General features: G+C 29.2%; 2 protein-coding genes across 2 annotated transcripts in view; both read right to left on the reverse strand.

The window, feature by feature from the left end:
* LOC114182639 (uridine kinase-like protein 5) overlaps positions 1 to 7,152 on the reverse strand; it is a 43,703-nt gene extending 36,551 nt beyond the window's left edge. Inside the window, exons 1-10 of the mRNA XM_028069549.2 lie at positions 6,978 to 7,152; positions 6,793 to 6,884; positions 6,574 to 6,643; positions 6,356 to 6,471; positions 6,117 to 6,213; positions 5,672 to 5,751; positions 4,565 to 4,759; positions 4,209 to 4,292; positions 4,067 to 4,127; positions 2,834 to 2,894 (exon numbers count right to left, since the gene is read on the reverse strand). Of these exons, the coding sequence (XP_027925350.2) occupies positions 2,834 to 2,894; positions 4,067 to 4,127; positions 4,209 to 4,292; positions 4,565 to 4,759; positions 5,672 to 5,751; positions 6,117 to 6,213; positions 6,356 to 6,471; positions 6,574 to 6,643; positions 6,793 to 6,884; positions 6,978 to 7,101 (980 nt within the window). The 5' untranslated portion in view covers positions 7,102 to 7,152. The remainder of the gene's footprint in view (positions 1 to 2,833; positions 2,895 to 4,066; positions 4,128 to 4,208; positions 4,293 to 4,564; positions 4,760 to 5,671; positions 5,752 to 6,116; positions 6,214 to 6,355; positions 6,472 to 6,573; positions 6,644 to 6,792; positions 6,885 to 6,977) is intronic.
* A 2,224-nt stretch (positions 7,153 to 9,376) lies between these two features.
* On the reverse strand, positions 9,377 to 13,942 carry LOC114181585 (GDSL esterase/lipase At5g33370-like). Its single transcript, XM_028068081.2, has 5 exons — positions 13,635 to 13,942; positions 13,260 to 13,387; positions 12,937 to 13,179; positions 12,606 to 12,858; positions 9,377 to 9,801 (listed from the first exon to the last, which is right to left on the reverse strand). Exons 1-5 carry the CDS (start codon positions 13,885 to 13,887, stop codon positions 9,566 to 9,568), a joined length of 1,113 nt encoding a protein of 370 aa, XP_027923882.1. The 5' UTR covers positions 13,888 to 13,942; the 3' UTR covers positions 9,377 to 9,565.
* Positions 13,943 to 17,859: the final 3,917 nt, after the last annotated feature.

Below are 17,859 nucleotides of genomic sequence, written 5' to 3' on the forward strand. Positions count from 1 at the left end.
TTTGTCCAGGTTTATTTTGTTGTCAACTCTCTCATTCTATTTGTCTAAATAAGTGATTCTAGAGCCTAGATTTAAGTTCAGAACATGGACTTTCACCTATTTTTGGAATCATCTCAATTGGAGTTTTATAACTCGAGATATTGACATTTCTAAAATATTATCAAACTTGAATTTTAGCCACTTTTTAATTCATCTTCTCACTAATTTTCCAAATTTACTACAAAGTTCTAACTCTAAAGATCTTAAATCAGCCATTATGCAATTGGGGTTTACATCAAATTTAAAGTCAAATTTAAAGCCAAGAAAGTGTTAACATTTGTTGAAACAAATGGTCACTTTCACATATAACTTGATCAAATTTGGCAATCTTTTTTCTTTATATTGCAAGAAGCACTTTGTAAGACCCACTCTAATTCTGTCCTAAAATTTAAAGGCCTCTCTTAGTCAATTGGGCCTAAGGCTAGCTCATAGGGCATCCCAAAACTCCTAAACCAGCCTAACCCTCTCATGTTCTGCCCACTTTGCAAAATCATCTACCTTACTCCTCTTCTCTTTTCCCCTCAAACAGTGCTCTGCTAGGGTTCGAAGCTCATTCAGATTCAAGTCCGTTCAACCTTATTCTCTGCTCCACGTAAGTTGTTTTCTCGCTCATGCTCTTTCTTCTTCAGCTTGTTTTCGTGGTTCCTGTTAGGGTTCACCGTAGTAATCCTGTTTTCATTTTGTGCCATTGTTCTCAACTCTTAAGTATGCTCCTGAAGTTGTTGGGTTCATTATCGTAGGTGCCTGTGCTTTCCACTAGCATTTGTCCAGGTGAAGGAAGCAAGGATTTTTCATGCTTTTATAAATAATGTGCCTGTTTTGGTTCTGTTGGGTGCTCTTAATGATTTGATGTGCTTTTGATGGTGTGAAAATAATTTGTGTACAGTTTTTGGATGGATTTTTGGCTTTGCATGCGTGAGAGCAGGTGAGATCTGCTATGCTCGCCTAAGCAAGCTGTTTCTCGCCCAAACGGAAAGCTCTCGCCCAAGCGAGGAGCTCTCACCCAAGCGAAGAACTCTCGCCTAAGCGAGAATGGCAGTAACTCGACCCCTTTTGGTTTCGAGTGCTCGCCTGAGCGAAGGTCTCTCGCTTGAGCGAGATGGGCTAGCTTGAGCGAGAACTCGAAGTACTCTCTGTTTTCAATCTCGCTTAAGCGAAAGCTTTTCGCTTGAGCGAGAGACCCCTTTCGCCTGAGCGAGAGCTCCTTAGCTTGAGCGAGATTAACAACAGAGTTGTTTAAATGCTTGTATGCTCCCATGATTGATTTGTTTACCCTTTTAAAGCATGAAATATGATGCCAATGTTTTATACAACGTGCTTGTGTTTTTCTTAAATTTTTGTTGTTTGGGATTTCGTGTTTTTACATGTTGAAACCAATGAAAATCTGTTAGTTTAGCTTAAGCGAGATATTTTAGCTTAAGGGAGATTAGCCTAGCTTAAGCGAGAATTTCTAGCTTAAGCGAGAATTTCTAGCTTAAGCGAGAATTTCTAGCTTAAGCGAGACCAGTCTAGCTTAAGCGAGAATTGCTGCAGAATTTTAATTCCTTACTTTAACTTGAAGTTGTGGATTGATTCAATTACTTTTAAAAGCATGAATTGGGTGAATGGGTATGAGTAGAATGGTTTATGGCCTGTGATTGATAAGTTTAACATGACATTGGCATGTGACTTGTATGGGATGGTTAGTTATCAAAGTGGCATGGTTTTGGCATGATAAATGACTCTATATTGATTGTTGGAAGCATAATGATTGGGTTGGTTAGGACATAATTCCACGATAGTTTCGTGGTGGTGCCTCATTTAGTTAGGACGTAATTCCATGAGCCTCTAGGTGAGACTTCCTGGTGGTGCCTCAGTTGGTCGGGACGTAATTCCATGACCCCTGTTAGTGGGAGTTCATGGTGGTGCCCATCTATTTAATTTAGTAAGGATTCAAGGTAAGGTTGCATCCTGACACTCTAAAGAGTCAGTTAGTCTCACATAGAACGTACTGACTCTAGTTGTGAGAGTAGCAGGAGGCCTGGAACTCATTAAGGACTAACCTTGTGTGTGGGGAATGAAACATTGTAACACTTAGCTCGGTAGAGCAGGGAAGTTCACCACAAGTGCAAGTATCTGTTGAATCCAACTAATTATATGTATCCAGATGAGTCATGTCTTGAGTCTTAGTGTATTGGTTGCATGTCATAACATGATTGGTTGATATTTGTATCTTTGGCTATGAAAGTTGTATGCATGGGTATGATAAAAATCGTTTTCTACTCTAGCATACCATTTCTGCTTGTTGTATGTTCTCTGTGTGTGGTGTTCTCTTTTTGCGATGATCATCAATTTATTGATGTGAGCATATGCGAAAACTCCTCGTGGTCAACAGGATAATGGAGACTCCACTACTTAGCTTTCGGTTGGATTCTGCCGTCCAAGTTTCTTAGGGTTGTAGCCCATGTACTTGTCTGCCCTTGGGCAATTATTTTGAATATTGTAGACTCTTACTCCACTTTGGTCATTGACATCTTGGTGTGCCTAAATTTCTATTCAGATTTCTCTTGGTTAAATGTTAGGGGTAGTATCTATACTCCTGACCTTTATTTCCGATATTATCATGTGTGACATTTCCTTTAATTAGCGTTATTAATTAAATGGGGTGTTACACACTTCATTAAAAAATAAGTTTTAAACTCAAATTCATGCAATATTTATTTGGCAATATATATGTATATAGAATTAAGTAAATTATTTATGTAAAATCTTTTATTTCAAAAGGTGATTAAAAAAAACACTTAAAATTATGTACCTTCTAATTACTGAAACTCCACACAACCTACTACAGAAAACAACACCAGAATATACAGATCCTGTATCAATGAGATAAGCTACCACTTCAACATTTTTGTTGATGATATTAGCAAGTGTATCACAATAAACGTAATTCAGAAAATATATAAATAATTTTAACCTATGAATATTTCTTTTTCCACAAGAATAAAATGTTTTCTAATAACTTTAGGTTGTGAGCATGCACAAATATAAATTTATAAAATAATAATCACATTATTAAAGTTAAAGATGTTAAATGGGTCCTTACAATTGAGTCAATTTGGCTCGCTACATATTTGAATTGGTTTAGGATTTGGAAAAAATTAAGTTCTTTTAGGAGTCGAAGAGAACCCGGCACACATAACTCACACTTAAATGAGTTTGAATAGAGTTAATCTATAACCCTCCAATAACAAACCTTTGTTAATTTTTTATCATTTTTCATAATTTTTTTTATTATAGTTATTTATTAATTCTAATTATGTAGGTTGACAATTTGACAATTTGATCTTTTTAAATACTATAATGTTGTGCAATAACATTTTTAATAATAATTTTCATATTTAATTTATTTGTTCGATCTTTTGACAATTTAATTTTTAAAGTACTATCTATATAATAATATTTGATAAAATAGTTGAACATTTTAATTGTATTAAAATAAAAGAATGAATCAAGTCCATTGACTTTGATCATAGTATAGTAAATATATAAAATAAATTAGAAAAATAAAACATCTTAAATAAATTAACTCACTAATTCATCAACCTCTAATAAATCGAACTGAATTATAAAATTTCTACAACACAATAAAATTAGTTGGATTGAGTTGATTTACTTTTAGTTGCTAAGTCAAACCAATATGAACTTCAAAATAATTATAAAAGTAAACCTTACTATACTACAATATAATATAATATAATATAATAATAATAATTATTATATATATATATATATATATATATATATATATATATATATATATTATGGAATGGTTTTGTTACGAAAGTAGCTTCTGAATAAAGAAATTGATTCAAGATAAGAAGAAAAAAAAATCTTAGAATGCACTATTAAACATGCACGACGTAAAATATTATTTAAAATATAGTTCAAATAACATAGATAGTCTGTAAATATGATAATTCTGATTTTAGAAGTGATGATTCTTAATCCAAAAATGTTGTTTGAAATTATCCTACAAATGCTTTACCTGTTGGTGTTATCACCTGCTTCTCCGAAAAAGGAAGGTGACCCAATCCATGTTCGACAACCTACAAATTTTCTCACAACGTTATAATTCTTCAAATTTAAGATAATTTATAATAATACTTCAATTTGCACATAGTTGTTACCAATCTAATTAGACGATCTGAGTAGAAGGCAAAGTCATGCTTTGTTGCCTTAGCATCACGAATGAGAGTATGCATTCCCTTTATCTAATTAAAAAGAAAAAAAAGAAGTCAATGTAATAATTTAGATTCATCATTGTTATCTTAAACTTCACATTGCAATTTATATAAAATGTTGTGGTATTCTAGAGGTGACATTGGTATTTAACACCTATTAAAAGATATACAAATTTTGAATACTCAACTTATTAAAAAAAAAAAAAGGTAATAGAGACTTTTTTAAAATTACTCGCATTTATTAGACTTAAAAACCTAAATATAGAATACCACTAACACAGAACATAAATATGATAATTTACCTGAAATGTTGAAAATATAACAAAAATATTGGGATGTATTTTGCATAAATCATTTTGGCCAAGCTTCATACGTATGTGCTGTACTATTAAGTCAATGGCCACATCGTTATCCCCTCCACTTGGAATAATAATATCAGCATATTTTTTCGTTGGCAGCACAAAATCTTCAAAGCTAGGCTTTACAAATTTCGAATACTGAAATATAATTTTTTTCATTAATCAAACACTTTGAACAAAAAGCTAAAGGTTCATGAAATCAACATTATACAAACATTTTATTTATAATACTCTCTTTCAAACACAGAAATAAGTGTAAATGTCTTCTTTTTTAGATTTTGTTTACTCCCATACACTATACATAGTCTTATTTACTTTGGTATGTTTGATTGGTTTACTAAAAAAAGGAAAAGAAGGTGGTTTAATTTTTAAAAATTCATACAAGTGGAAAATCATATGAAATGCTGGGTTAGATTTTCTATTACGCCGATCTAAAAAAATATTAGATTTTTTTTTCTCCATGTTATATCTTTAAAATAAACTTATTTTTATATAATGATATATTTTAAAATAAAAAATTAGTATATTTTGAAAAGAAAGTAAATAAACTAAAAATAAAAAAAAGAAGCCAAATTTCAATTAATTTTATTAAGCTATGTTTAAAGGTTGCTACTTTGAATGAAGAATACAACTACCTAGGTCTTTGTCACCTTAATTTATTCACTTAATCTAATTCGTATGCAGTTTTTTTCTTCAAAATGTTTTTATGCAAAGAATTCAAACAATTATCTATGATAAATTTCGCAATAAAAAATGCGACCTGCGAACAAAATCGATTTAAGAAAAATAATTAGAATCATCTTATAGTTTATTTTAAAAAATTAATGAAAACTGTAAAAATTTAAAAATAAAAGTATGATCTACGAACATCAATTTTAAATTTAAAAATCAATTAAGTGTAAACATTTTTCAAAAACAATACCTTTACTTAAAAATAAAAATAAAATTAAATATTTATTTTTCTTCGGAAATAAGAAAAAATAGCTACAAAACTTGAGAGAGAATTCAAACAAATGTTGATAATAAGGACTAAAGAGTAGGTTTACGTACTTGATCTAGCACATTCTCTACATTCCTTCCATGATCAATAGCAAGACGTTTCATTCTTCGTGAAAGACGAACATCAGAATCTGCATTGCTTAAAGAAAATAAAATTGGGTGAATAAAATATAAAATATTATATTAAAATTTGAAATACAATACAAACTCGATAATCTCTCATTACAAAGAACACAAAACAGGATGGAGCAATACAAAATAGATTTTCCAATCCCCAACATGTTTTTTTGTTAGCTAAAGAAAATATCAAAATAATTAATTATTGGGATTGGAGATCTTTTCAAAATGATAATTGTGATAAAGTATACAAAATCTTAATCTAACTAACACCACTTCTAATATAAAATCTTAAAATGATAAATTTGAATTTTCTTTCTTACGAAAATCATCTTTTCATACACTTAATTTTTTTTAAAATGGATTAAAAATAACTAACCTTCATCAACAAAGATCTTCATGTTCAAAAGATTACGAACACCTGAGTCATGAAGAACTAATATTCCTTCTAAGATTATGATATCTCCGGGATGAACCTAAATGACCAAGAAAAAGAAATGTAAACCCATTTGCATGAATATCAATAAAAGGCAATTGAAAATTATAAGAACAATATCAAACACTTAATTAGATCTATTTATGTTTCTGATTTTCCAAAATTCATATTAATAACAATACCTGACGTTCAGCTTCAATTCTCTTATGGTGTTTGAAATCATAATTTGGTATATCAACATGTTGTCCACATTTTAATTTCTCCATTGTCGAGAGCAAAAGCTTCATATCAAAGGCATCTGAAAATTCAACAAAGACCAATTATTCTCATGCTGGTTTATATTTTCAAATTTTGAAATTCGTGTGCTAAAAAACAAAAATTTGATTCACTATGTACTCACCAGGATGATCAAAATTATACTCATTAACCTTTTGCAGTGTCTGATCACTCAGTGGGTAATAAAACGAATCCTGTAGCACATGTAAATGAGTTATAACCTAAAATTTAAAACAATAAATTATTTATATTTAGACAAATCCACGCCATAAAATTATCATTAAAATTAGCATGAAAAAAACCATTCAAACTTGTTTTGTCGTAATTGTAGAGAATTATTTACTTGGCTAATGAGGACAACACGTTGATCACGAAGTTGGGTGTTTATCATATTACAAACAGTTGTTTTTCCAGATGCAGTTCCACCAGCAACGCCTAATTTTTTTTTTTTTTTTTCGACAGTAAAAAAGAAATTAGAGAAATTTGAAAATTGAAAAATGAAAAACACTAAATATGATATATTATTACCGATGAAAAAAGGTTGCTTAGGTGTTGGTGGAGCTGTGGAGTCATTGGATTCGATCGTAAACTTGTCTTCAATTTTGAGATTCATTGGAATTTCAGCCTCTTTTGTAAAATCATTGTTCTCCATACTTCAATCTAGATGCATCTATGACCCTAAAGTATTAATCACTTAACACATTAATTTATATACACGAGATCAAAAGGCCCAGCATGTATGGTAAAAGAACATATACCCACCTTTTATCTCTGCTTACGTTGTGGAGAGTTTGTTACTCACATGCGTTTTAGTTAAATCTTATTAACTAATTTTTCTATAAATAATGTTGTTTTTTTTATTCTAGTTGGTTATTGTTCATTTTCTAAAAAATAAAATGTAAAGTATAAAACATATTTAATGATTGCTAATTTTGTTGATGACCAAAAGGAGCTTGATAAGTAATATCACTACATATGATTATGATTATTATTAGTAATAATAAAAAACGTTACTAAATTTTAATGTTATTACTATATAATATGATTTAGTAGCGCTACATCAAATGTTAGGCATACTATATGTTATTAATTACTTTTACCTTGTGTTTGGATAAAACATTTCAACAATTTTAGGAAATTAAAATGCATTATATTTAAAATTTTAGCGATTGAATTCCTTTCATTTTTTAAATTATATGTTTGGATAGAATAATTGAAATACCTTACAATTCAATTTCTTGTTTGGATAAAACAATTGAATTTCTCTTATGAGATAAAATTTCATTTTACTAATATTTACTTTAATATATAAATTTTGAAATTAAATTTAACAAATATAATTGTCAATTTAAAATATTTAAATTCGGTCAAATTTTGATCGAGCCGACTTGACCAAATTCAACCAAATTTTGACTAGCGTAAACTCAGTCCAATTTTTCCAAATTTAGGTTAGAGCCAACTAGGTCACGTTCGGCCAAATTTCGGTCCGTGTTGACTCGACCAAATTTTTCAAATTTCGGTCAAGGTCGTCGACCCAGCCCAATCTATATGCGTCGTGGTTGTCGAGCCTGTCGACCCGTCTTGGTCATCGGACCCGTTTGGGTCATTTGGTCCGCTTGTGTCAGCCCGTTTTGGTAGTCAATCCTGCCCGACCTACCTTGATCGTCAATCCACTCGGCCTGTCTTTTTCGTCAGGCCTATCTAGATCGTCAAGCCAACCTGACCTGTGTATGTCATCGGGCTAGCCCGACCCGTCTAGGTCATTTGGGTCGTCTGAGACAAATTGACCTCTCTAATATTAAACAATGTGGAATTTCACAAATTGTGAAATTTCAATTTATTTCCTTTTTGAGTGAATTTGAAATTCTACTATTTTAGTGATTTGAAATACCTTCTTAAAATCACTCAATTTCAATTTCTTTCTAATATCCTTATCCAAACAAGTCATTTTACTTTGAAGAAATTCAAATTCTCCAAATAAATGAATTACCCTCTTAAATTACCTCATCTAAACACACCATAAGGGATATTTTTACATATCAATCGAGACATTTGTAAGGATATGATTAGATATTTTTAGTAACATTATTTAATGAATATATAACATTTTAAAAATTTGTTACTAAATCATTTTAGTAATAGTTTTTTAAACTTAACATTATTAAATTGTTACTATATATCTTTAGTAACATTGTTTTAAATAGAGACACATTTTTAAATTGTTAATAAAATTTTTAGTAATATTCTTTTTATAAAGATAACATTATAAAAATGTTACTAATATTAATATAACATTTTAACAAATCACGGGTACATTTTGAACTTTCTAACTTGGCTTTTATGTCTCGGTCACGGCGAAAACGAGGCATAAAAACATGCAATGGCAATTTTGAAGTATATGCAATCTTTTATGTTTCAGTTACACACATCCGAGGCATAATAGTCCATTATGTCTCAGTTCTCAAACACCCGAGACTTAATGTCTCTTAGAAATTTTCATTTTCTCACTATTTCGAATTTTTAAATTTAAATGAAAAGTGTTTTGCCTCTTGCGAAGGACCCGAGGTAGAATAACCTTTTATTGTAACATTTTAAATTGAAATGTCATAGACAATTATAAAACATACACTTTTAGCGATAAAACGATTATTGACAAAATGTACTTAAATAAAATCAAATTTAATTATACCATTTTGTAGTTAAAACGTCAATTGTCTTAAACTTTTCAAATGTTCATGACAAATAAAAGAAATTACACGTCTTTAATATTTAATTTAAACAACTTAATGAAAATAAATAAAATTACACATCTTTAATCATTTTGGAAATACTTGTCCCAACACAATTTAATCATTAAGGGAAGAATACTATTTGCATATATAATTGTGGCCGAGTTAAAGGAGAAGAGAGGAAAAGTAAGCTATAACTTTTGAAACAAGTGATTGCATTATATCCTCCATTATTACTTAATAGAAGTTTTTGCTTCCTTAAATTTTGTTCCTCACTTACATAGAGAGGAATTAATAACAATTACAACACTATAAATATATAGAAAGAGAGATGTCACAAACTAGCATGGAAGGCGAATACAAAGTGTTAGGATTTATTGTGTATCTTCATGTGGTGATAGCATCCAAAGCTAGGATGGTGCTAAGGTTCATAGGGTTCATGTAAGCTTTAGAACCTGACATGATTTCCTCCACAATAAGTCTATTGGCCTTTTCAGATGGATGGAAGGCATCCCAAAATACATACTGCCCTCTGTTAGGACACAGGTTGGAGAGTGGTGTGCATAATCCAAGACCATTGTAGGGTCCTTGTCCACAACAAGCTACCTTTGAAGTAACAAATCCTACATAAAAATAACACCACAAATGTTATAGTTTATTGCTTCATTAAATATGTAAAATATTCACATTATTATAATTCTTAAATATTATAGCTTAAATATACAATAATATTCTACTTAGTATCAAATTGATCCTTAAAATTACATTTTTAGTAGCAAAATGGTCTCATTGAAAGTAGGGATGGCAACGGGGCGGGGCGGGGACGGGTTTCACTATCCCATACCCATCCCCGCATAAAAAATTCATCCCTATCCCCATACCCAAACCCAATGGGTATCAAATTTTTTTCCTATCCCCATCCCCACCGGGTAACGGGTATAATCTCGTACCCATACCCGTACCCATGTTCTAACTACTTCAATATTAATTTTTATAAAAGAAAAAAAATTACGGTAAAGAAAACATAATATTATGAAATATTCAATATTAGGAGGATTTTCTTCGATGCCAAATACATTAAAATAAATTATAATTGTTTATATTTTATATTAGAATACCAAATAAAATTTTATGTGAACCAAAACATTTATTAAATTTGCAAACTACAACATTAATGAACTTAGTTGATAAAATTAAAAAATATTTCAAAAAAGTATAAAAGGAAAACAAATATTCAAATTAAAATATATTTTAAATGTTTGTTTACTTCAATTTTTTAAATTCTAATGAATCTCTTTTTTATACACTAATAAAAGTTATAATATATCACTTGATCAAAATGACACAAAGAACAAATATTCAAATTAAAATATATTTTAAATATTTGTTTACTTCAATTTTTTAAATTATAATGAATCTCTTTTTTATACACTAATAAAAAGTTATAATACATCACTTGATCAAAATAACACAAAAAACAAATAATAAACATAATAATAAGATTTTGACATAGATTTTGTATCTTTTGAACTTCAATATATGTTGCATAGTGACAAAAAATATTCATAGAAATTACATCAAATTTTTATATTGTAGTAAATAAAAGTTATTTATACAATTAAAGTAAAAAAAATTACAGTATGATTAATAGTGAGTTATAAAATAACAAATAATTAGATAGAATATATCGAAATATTTTATTCTACATGATGAAAATAAACAATAAATAAAAATATTAAAAAACTAACAAATGTGTGTTTTAGAAATAATTTGAGAGACTATCGAAAGAAATCGCACAAAGGAAATCAAATGTATAATTAAGGTATGATAAAATGAAAAAAACCTTAGAGAACTAATTATTAAATTATGTTTGAAGTGGTTAAAAATAAATAGAAATATCATTAGTGACCAAAAAATTTATCATTAAATTACAAATAAATTAGTAATTAAATTGGTCACTAAATCAAGTACCGATTCGATCATTGAATCAGTCACTAATTTAGACAATAAATCAACTACTACCACCAATGACGAAAAATAGTGACTGATATGGGTTACTGACTAAATCAGTCACCATTTCATTTTTTCTTGTAGTGAATTATCATATACTATTCCTAAATATCATTATATATATATATATATATATATATAATTTTAACCACTTCAAACAGAATTTAAAGTGAAACAATTACATTATGATATATTATTCTACATGATGAAAATAAAAATAATAAATAAAAATATTAAAAAACTAACAAATGTGTGTTTTAGAAATAATTTGAGAGACTATCGAAAAAAATCACACAAAGGAAATCAAATGTATAACTAAGGTATGATAAAACGAAAAATATCTCAGAGAACTAAGAAAACTTTTCAAATATCAACATATATACTTAATGGTTGAAAAATAACGAAAATTACTTTAATGAAACAAAAGAGTTCTTCAAATTAAACAAAAATTAATAATAATAATAATAATAATAAGTAAAGAATTTTTTTTATATTACCTTAAATTGAGAGTATAAACATTCTCATGTGAAAGGAAAATTTATAATAAATAAAAATATTAAAAAATAATATAAATATTCAAATGTAAGGCATAATTTTTTTTATTAACATATATTATTTTAACATAATTACATAAAGGTTATGATAAGATAAAAAATATATTGGAGATGAGAATGAGTTTAATGACAAATGAAATAATTAAAAGAAATAAAAAATAGAATATATATATATATATATATATATATATATATATATATATATATATATATATATATATATGGGTTACTTGATTAATTGTGAATATTTTGATAATTTAAACGAGAATGAAGATATGGCGGGGACGGGTATTATGGCGGGTATATGTACATCCCCATACCCATCCCCATACCCAACTGAAAAAGTCGGGGATTCCCCATACCCATACCCATACCCAGTCAATGCGGGGATTCCCCGTCAAAACGGGGACGGGTTCGGGCAATACCCACGGGGACGGGTTTATTTGCCATCTCTAATTGAAAGTCAACAATAAAAAAAAATTGACAAATATTTTACGTTAAGAGACTAAATAAAATTTGTCCTGCTCAAATTACTAAGTTATTTATTCAAAATATATATTCTAATTCTTTTTCTTTTTTTTACATTTTAGGCTATGTATTAAATATGAATTAAAAGTCTCCCATCAAAAGATAAAGTTAGATGATATATAAAAAAATATCAATAATAATTGAATATTAAAATTTTGTATTGAATGCGATGATTTCTTTATATTTCAGAAGTACTAGATCTCTGTTTTCTATTTTAGGCAAAAAAAAAAAACATTTTGCTTTTATAATTAGAATTGTGGTTGTGGCTTGATAAGAAAGACGTGAATTGTGAGCATTATTAGAAAAACAGTTGAGGTGATTGATGATATATTTACCAAACTGTCGGGGGTTAGAAATGAAATCGTTATGCGCTTTTCCTGTGTTTGCAGCAATGAAAACGTCCCTTCCGAGTTTTCTGTTGAGTTGCTGTAACATCTGTTCCAGCTGAGGGTTAAACAACGCAGCAGCTTGTTGCAAATCAGGAGCACATTGTCCATTTCTCCCTCGTTGAGCCAATTCTGAAGGAACACAACCCAAAGGTCCCGTCCCTGTCACCAGAACTCTGCGAGCTCCCAAATCATACAGTTTCTGCAACACGCATTTATCATTAACCGATTAATCGTCATCACCAACATAAAATAAAAGCACACATTATTATTTTGTTACCTGCAAAAGTTTTTGGTACTCAGAGATGAGATATGTGACGTATTGAGGAAGTGGGTATTGGCGAGACCTTGCTGAATTGGGCACCAAGTAATAGTTGTTCACAAAATCGTTTCCTCCTACAGTGATGAGAACCAGTGCTTGATTCACCAAGCTCTTGGCTTGTGAAGCTCCGATTATAGCACTCACTCGGTTCTGGTACTCTTTGAAATACTCCAGCTGTCTGTACATTCTGATCACGTTCACCTGCAGAATGTTTGTGTATATTCTGTTAGGTTGAGGTTTTGAAGAAAACATGAAATGAAAGTAGGAAGAAGAGAACTTACAAACTGAATTCCTGTGTCATTAAGGATTCCAATTCCGGCTGAAGCGAAATTGGCACCAACTAGAAGCCTGTTTCCTCTTAACTCTGGACTCAAGTATGGCAATGTAGACTCGGCACCAAGTTTCTGACCTGAACACAAACCAAACCACATACTTAGACATACACTTCCTGTCGTTGTTAAGGTATATTATATGCAAAACTATCATTTTTTATACGGTTCTTTTTAAGGTCATTCAAACGTGAGACTAAACTATCACTTGCTGCTACCTTACCAAAAAGGATTGAAAAGCACAAATGTTGAAGATAAAAATGAAACTTAAAAAGATGAACATTGAAGAAGAAAAAATGAGGGAAGAGAGAGAAATGCAAACTGAACTGATAAGATCAGGAATGTTGAAGCCATTGGAGAAACGACCAGTTGGGCTATGAGAGGGAGCATAATCAATGCCATAAGGAGGAGCATCGGCACGTGCAGTGGTGGCCAAGTAATTGTTGTTTCCACTATCAACAAGTGAATCTCCAAACACAAAGAATGCCCTTGGCCTTGCTTCAGCACCACACACAATCATTCCAATTACTACAACAAAACTAAGAATGGCCAAAGGAGCAAAACTTGACAACACTGCCATATTCAAAATGAAGTTTTGAATATGAGAAATAGCTGGTTTTTGATAAGTTGATGGAGGAATTGAAGAGGTTCAAGTGTTTATATAATAAACATTTTCACAGGATTTGATAGCTCTTACTAGTTTAGGAGGCTACTTTAGTGCTCTTTAATTCAAGCTTCTATGTTCTTCTGAAAACCGTGGCATTCGTCAAAAACATAAATGCAAAAGGTTGGATTCATTCAAGTGCAGCTAGAGATGGTTAGATATGTAATTAATATGCTTTCTTCAACATTTCTGCCAATTTCAAATATATATACCTTCTTATTTATTACTGGGATTACAATACTTTTACTTTTATTTTCCTACTATCAACTTTTATTATAAAATTCTCATTTCATTTTTAATCTGTTTTTTTTTTTTTTTCAAATATTTGTACAGAAAACAGTGTACTAACAAACGTGATTTTAAAATATTTTTTAGACCTATCTTTAATAAGTTATTGCAGAAAGGTGTTTTAACTTTAACTTTACTTAAATGTTAATTTAAATCTTGTAAGGAACTTAAGTAATATATACGTACAACAAAATTATAATCTTATCAAGTTAAGTTTTTAGTTGAAGATAATACTTTTGCGACTTTGAATTAAGTTTAATTTTTTTTTCTAAGTTTTTACTGAATCTCTTTCCACAATCCTATCACATCCATTGAACGTCCTTCAATATGGATGGACTTTTTTTTTCCGTTTGTTATTTAATTAAATTTATGTATAATGTCTATAACGACTTTAAATGACACAAGAAGTACCCGAAGCATTTATGTTATCCTTATGTTTGTATAAATATTAAAACACAAATGTGTATACTCTCTTGTTTTCCGGAAGAGATCAATTTCTAATGGATAAATCATAATATATATATATATATATATATATATATATATATATATATATATATATATATATATATATATATATAAATATAAGATGATTGTAAAAGTTAAATCGAGTTACTTTATGCTTAACTAGTATATAGTATAATAATAAAAAGGCTAAATTAGTCTTGTTCTTGCTTTTCTTCAAAAGTGTCAAATTGTTCCTATATTTTTTTTTGTTAATTTGATCATGGTTTTTTTAAAAGTGATTCAATTTGGTTCTTACCATTAGTTTTTCATAAATAGTTAAAGTCATTGTCACTTGTCAATTTATAGTTTTTTTAAAAAAATGATTTTTAAATTTTTTTTACACGTGTCACTCCATAATTGTAAAAACTAAGCAATATTGTCTCTTTTAAATCGAGACTTAAATTACTTGTATAAATCTTATGTTGATATTCTTAATAAAATTAAAATTTTTATTAAATATTTATGGAAATATTTTTAAACTAACTTTAAAATTTATATGAAATACATGTTTGAGATCATGTTAATTAGAGTTTGAATGTGATTATTAAATCCAACGAATACAAAGCATGCAACAAAAAATACATGAACAAATTAAAATCAATAAGTTGAATAGTATAATTCTCAAAATTTAAGTATTAACTCTATCAATTCACCCATGTGAATTGTTCTAAATATTTCATATAGATTTGAAACTTTGTTTAAAATTATTTCTATAAATATTTAATAAAAATGTCAATTTTAGTAAAAATATTTATAAAAAAAGTAAATTGAGTCTCAATTTGAAGAGAGATAATGTTTTACTTTTATAAAAATTGGGACTAAATTGAAATTAAAAAACAAATGTAGAGACTAAGACTCTGTCCACGTGGCACAACCTTGTAGGGGCGGCTTAAGAGTTCGGGAGGTCTAAAACAAACTTAAAAGATGAGGTCTTCTATTTAAAATTTATTTTTCAAATTTTTTTTATGCAAAATTATTTATAAAATTGTCATATAATTAATTTCATTTAACATTTCTTTCTCAATAGATAATAAGGTTAATCTATTTAATCTTTATTGTTTATACCCATCTATATTTACTAATTTATTTTTCTTACTTACTTTTATAAATTTAGTCATAGTTCCTTTTTGTGATACAATTAAAGCCTCAATTCTTCTTTTCTTTTGGATTTTTAAATAGCCAAATTCAATTTTTTTAACATATGTATATATTTTTATATGAAATAAAAAATTATAATATATAAAACACTACTATAATAAGTATATAAAATGAGCGAGTTAAAACAATAAAATTTAGTTCTAGTTGTCAAGAAAGTAAATTAGTAGACATGTAGTATCTTGAAGTTTTAAGTCTCTTTCTCCTTCTCAAGTCTCAACTTTTTCACAAACATGTAGGGTTTACTTTAAGAGTAATCATTAATAAAAATAATTTAAAAAAATTAATGTTCTTAACTCGATAGTAAGTTTTTTTTTCCTAAACTTGAATTGTCTTTGTATAGAAAACTTAACTATGAATTATGCTCAAGTTAATCTATTATCCACCAAAAGACTAAATCTTAATCTAATTAATAATTATGTAGAAAAATTACAACTCCATGTCAAGGTATACCCAAAAAAAAAACACTTGAAACTCGTAAATTGAAAATTACCGAAAAATAAAACTGGGCAAATGAAACACATTTATAATTTTAATACAAATCCAAAACAAAATAAAAACAACAACATAAATAGAAAGAAAAAGCATACTAACAAGAAAAAAGATGAAAAAAATGGTACACATGGACAAGGTGAGATTCAATAATCTACCAAAATGCTACAAAAAAGATACTTAGGAGAGAAGAAAGTAAGAAGAGAGAAGAGAAGTCACATATAAATAAAAAGATAAAAAAAGAAAATAGGACTCCAGATTGATTATATAAGAATAAAGATAACTAATTATTCTATTTTTTGTAAACAAAATTATAATTTAATAAATATTAATTATAATTTTTACACTAGTGCAGAATAAACTTTTCACAGCGTCCAATATACATCGGTTCATGCGCAAACGAGGCATATAAAGACACGGTGGCACTTTTGTAATTTTTTCAAACTTTTATGCCTTGGTTGTACATAGAACTGAGGCATAAAACGTAGCGTTTCACTTCTCTTCGGTGTTTTAAAGCGCGTACACCTTGGACTACACCAACTCCACGAGGTTCTTATGCAGCACCATGTTCTCGTCGACCTCGCTTTGCAGCTAGTCGATGCGGTGTCGTTTTGATGTCGCGTCGGATTTAAATTGAGGATAGAGCTGGGAGCAGAAGACGTACTCGATCTGCGCGATGTGGTCCTTGGCGTCTTGAATTGAAGCGACGAGGATGGTGCTGAGACCGCCGACATAGTTTGCGGCACCGGCCTTGGTGAGAGGAAACCCTAACTTTGGAGAGGGAGGGTGGGTCAGAAAGTTTTTTTTTTTTTTTAAATTCGTGATACCCATTAGGCCTCGGTTCCCTTCAGAACCGAGGCAGTAACCCTTGCATATGCCTCGGTTCATAATCGAGGCATAAACATATCCTTTTTACCTCGTCAGTATATGTTTCAGGTGTAAAATCGAAGCCAAAAGGTCAAAATAACCGCGGTGAAATCCCTCCCCTACACTAGTGTTAATACCAACAAAAAATTAATAAACACTAATAATAATTTAATTAAATTTTGTTCTAAAACATAAACTTATAATTAATTTAATAGAACTAGTAATAAAAAAAATTAGGCATTTTATTAAACATAATTTTATAATTAATTTAATAGAAAAATATTAGTAGTTAAAAACTTTAGAGGCTTTTTTTTGTGTGGAAACCTAAAATGAATGTTTTACTTGCTTTCCCATTTAACTGATATGTAACCTTGTAGTGATGTGTGTAAAAGTAATTCAAAATTCAAAAAAGTTAAAAAATTAAAAACTAAAAACAAAACCATTGACAAGTGATATCAACTTTAACATAATTTGTGAAAACTAACCTGAAAGAACAAATTGAGTTAGTTCGAAAAAAAGACTAAGACTAAATTAAAACAATAAAAAAACTAAAAAACGAATTTCACACCCAAATAATTT

This window comes from Vigna unguiculata, chromosome 4, assembly GCF_037176805.1.
Source record: "Vigna unguiculata cultivar grain cowpea cultivar isolate G323 ecotype 2 chromosome 4, ASM3717680v1, whole genome shotgun sequence".
Classification (NCBI taxonomy): Eukaryota; Viridiplantae; Streptophyta; class Magnoliopsida; order Fabales; family Fabaceae; genus Vigna; species Vigna unguiculata.

Coding starts and splice junctions, on each gene's coding strand:
- LOC114181585 (XM_028068081.2), bottom strand. CDS start 13,887: ATGGCAGTGTTGTCAAGTTTTGCTCCTTTGGCCATTCTTAGTTTTGTT. Junction 13,180..13,259: donor ATGACACAGGAATTCAGTTT/GTAAGTTCTCTT, acceptor AACATTCTGCAG/GTGAACGTGATCAGAATGTA. Junction 12,859..12,936: donor AGTACCAAAAACTTTTGCAG/GTAACAAAATAA, acceptor TGCGTGTTGCAG/AAACTGTATGATTTGGGAGC.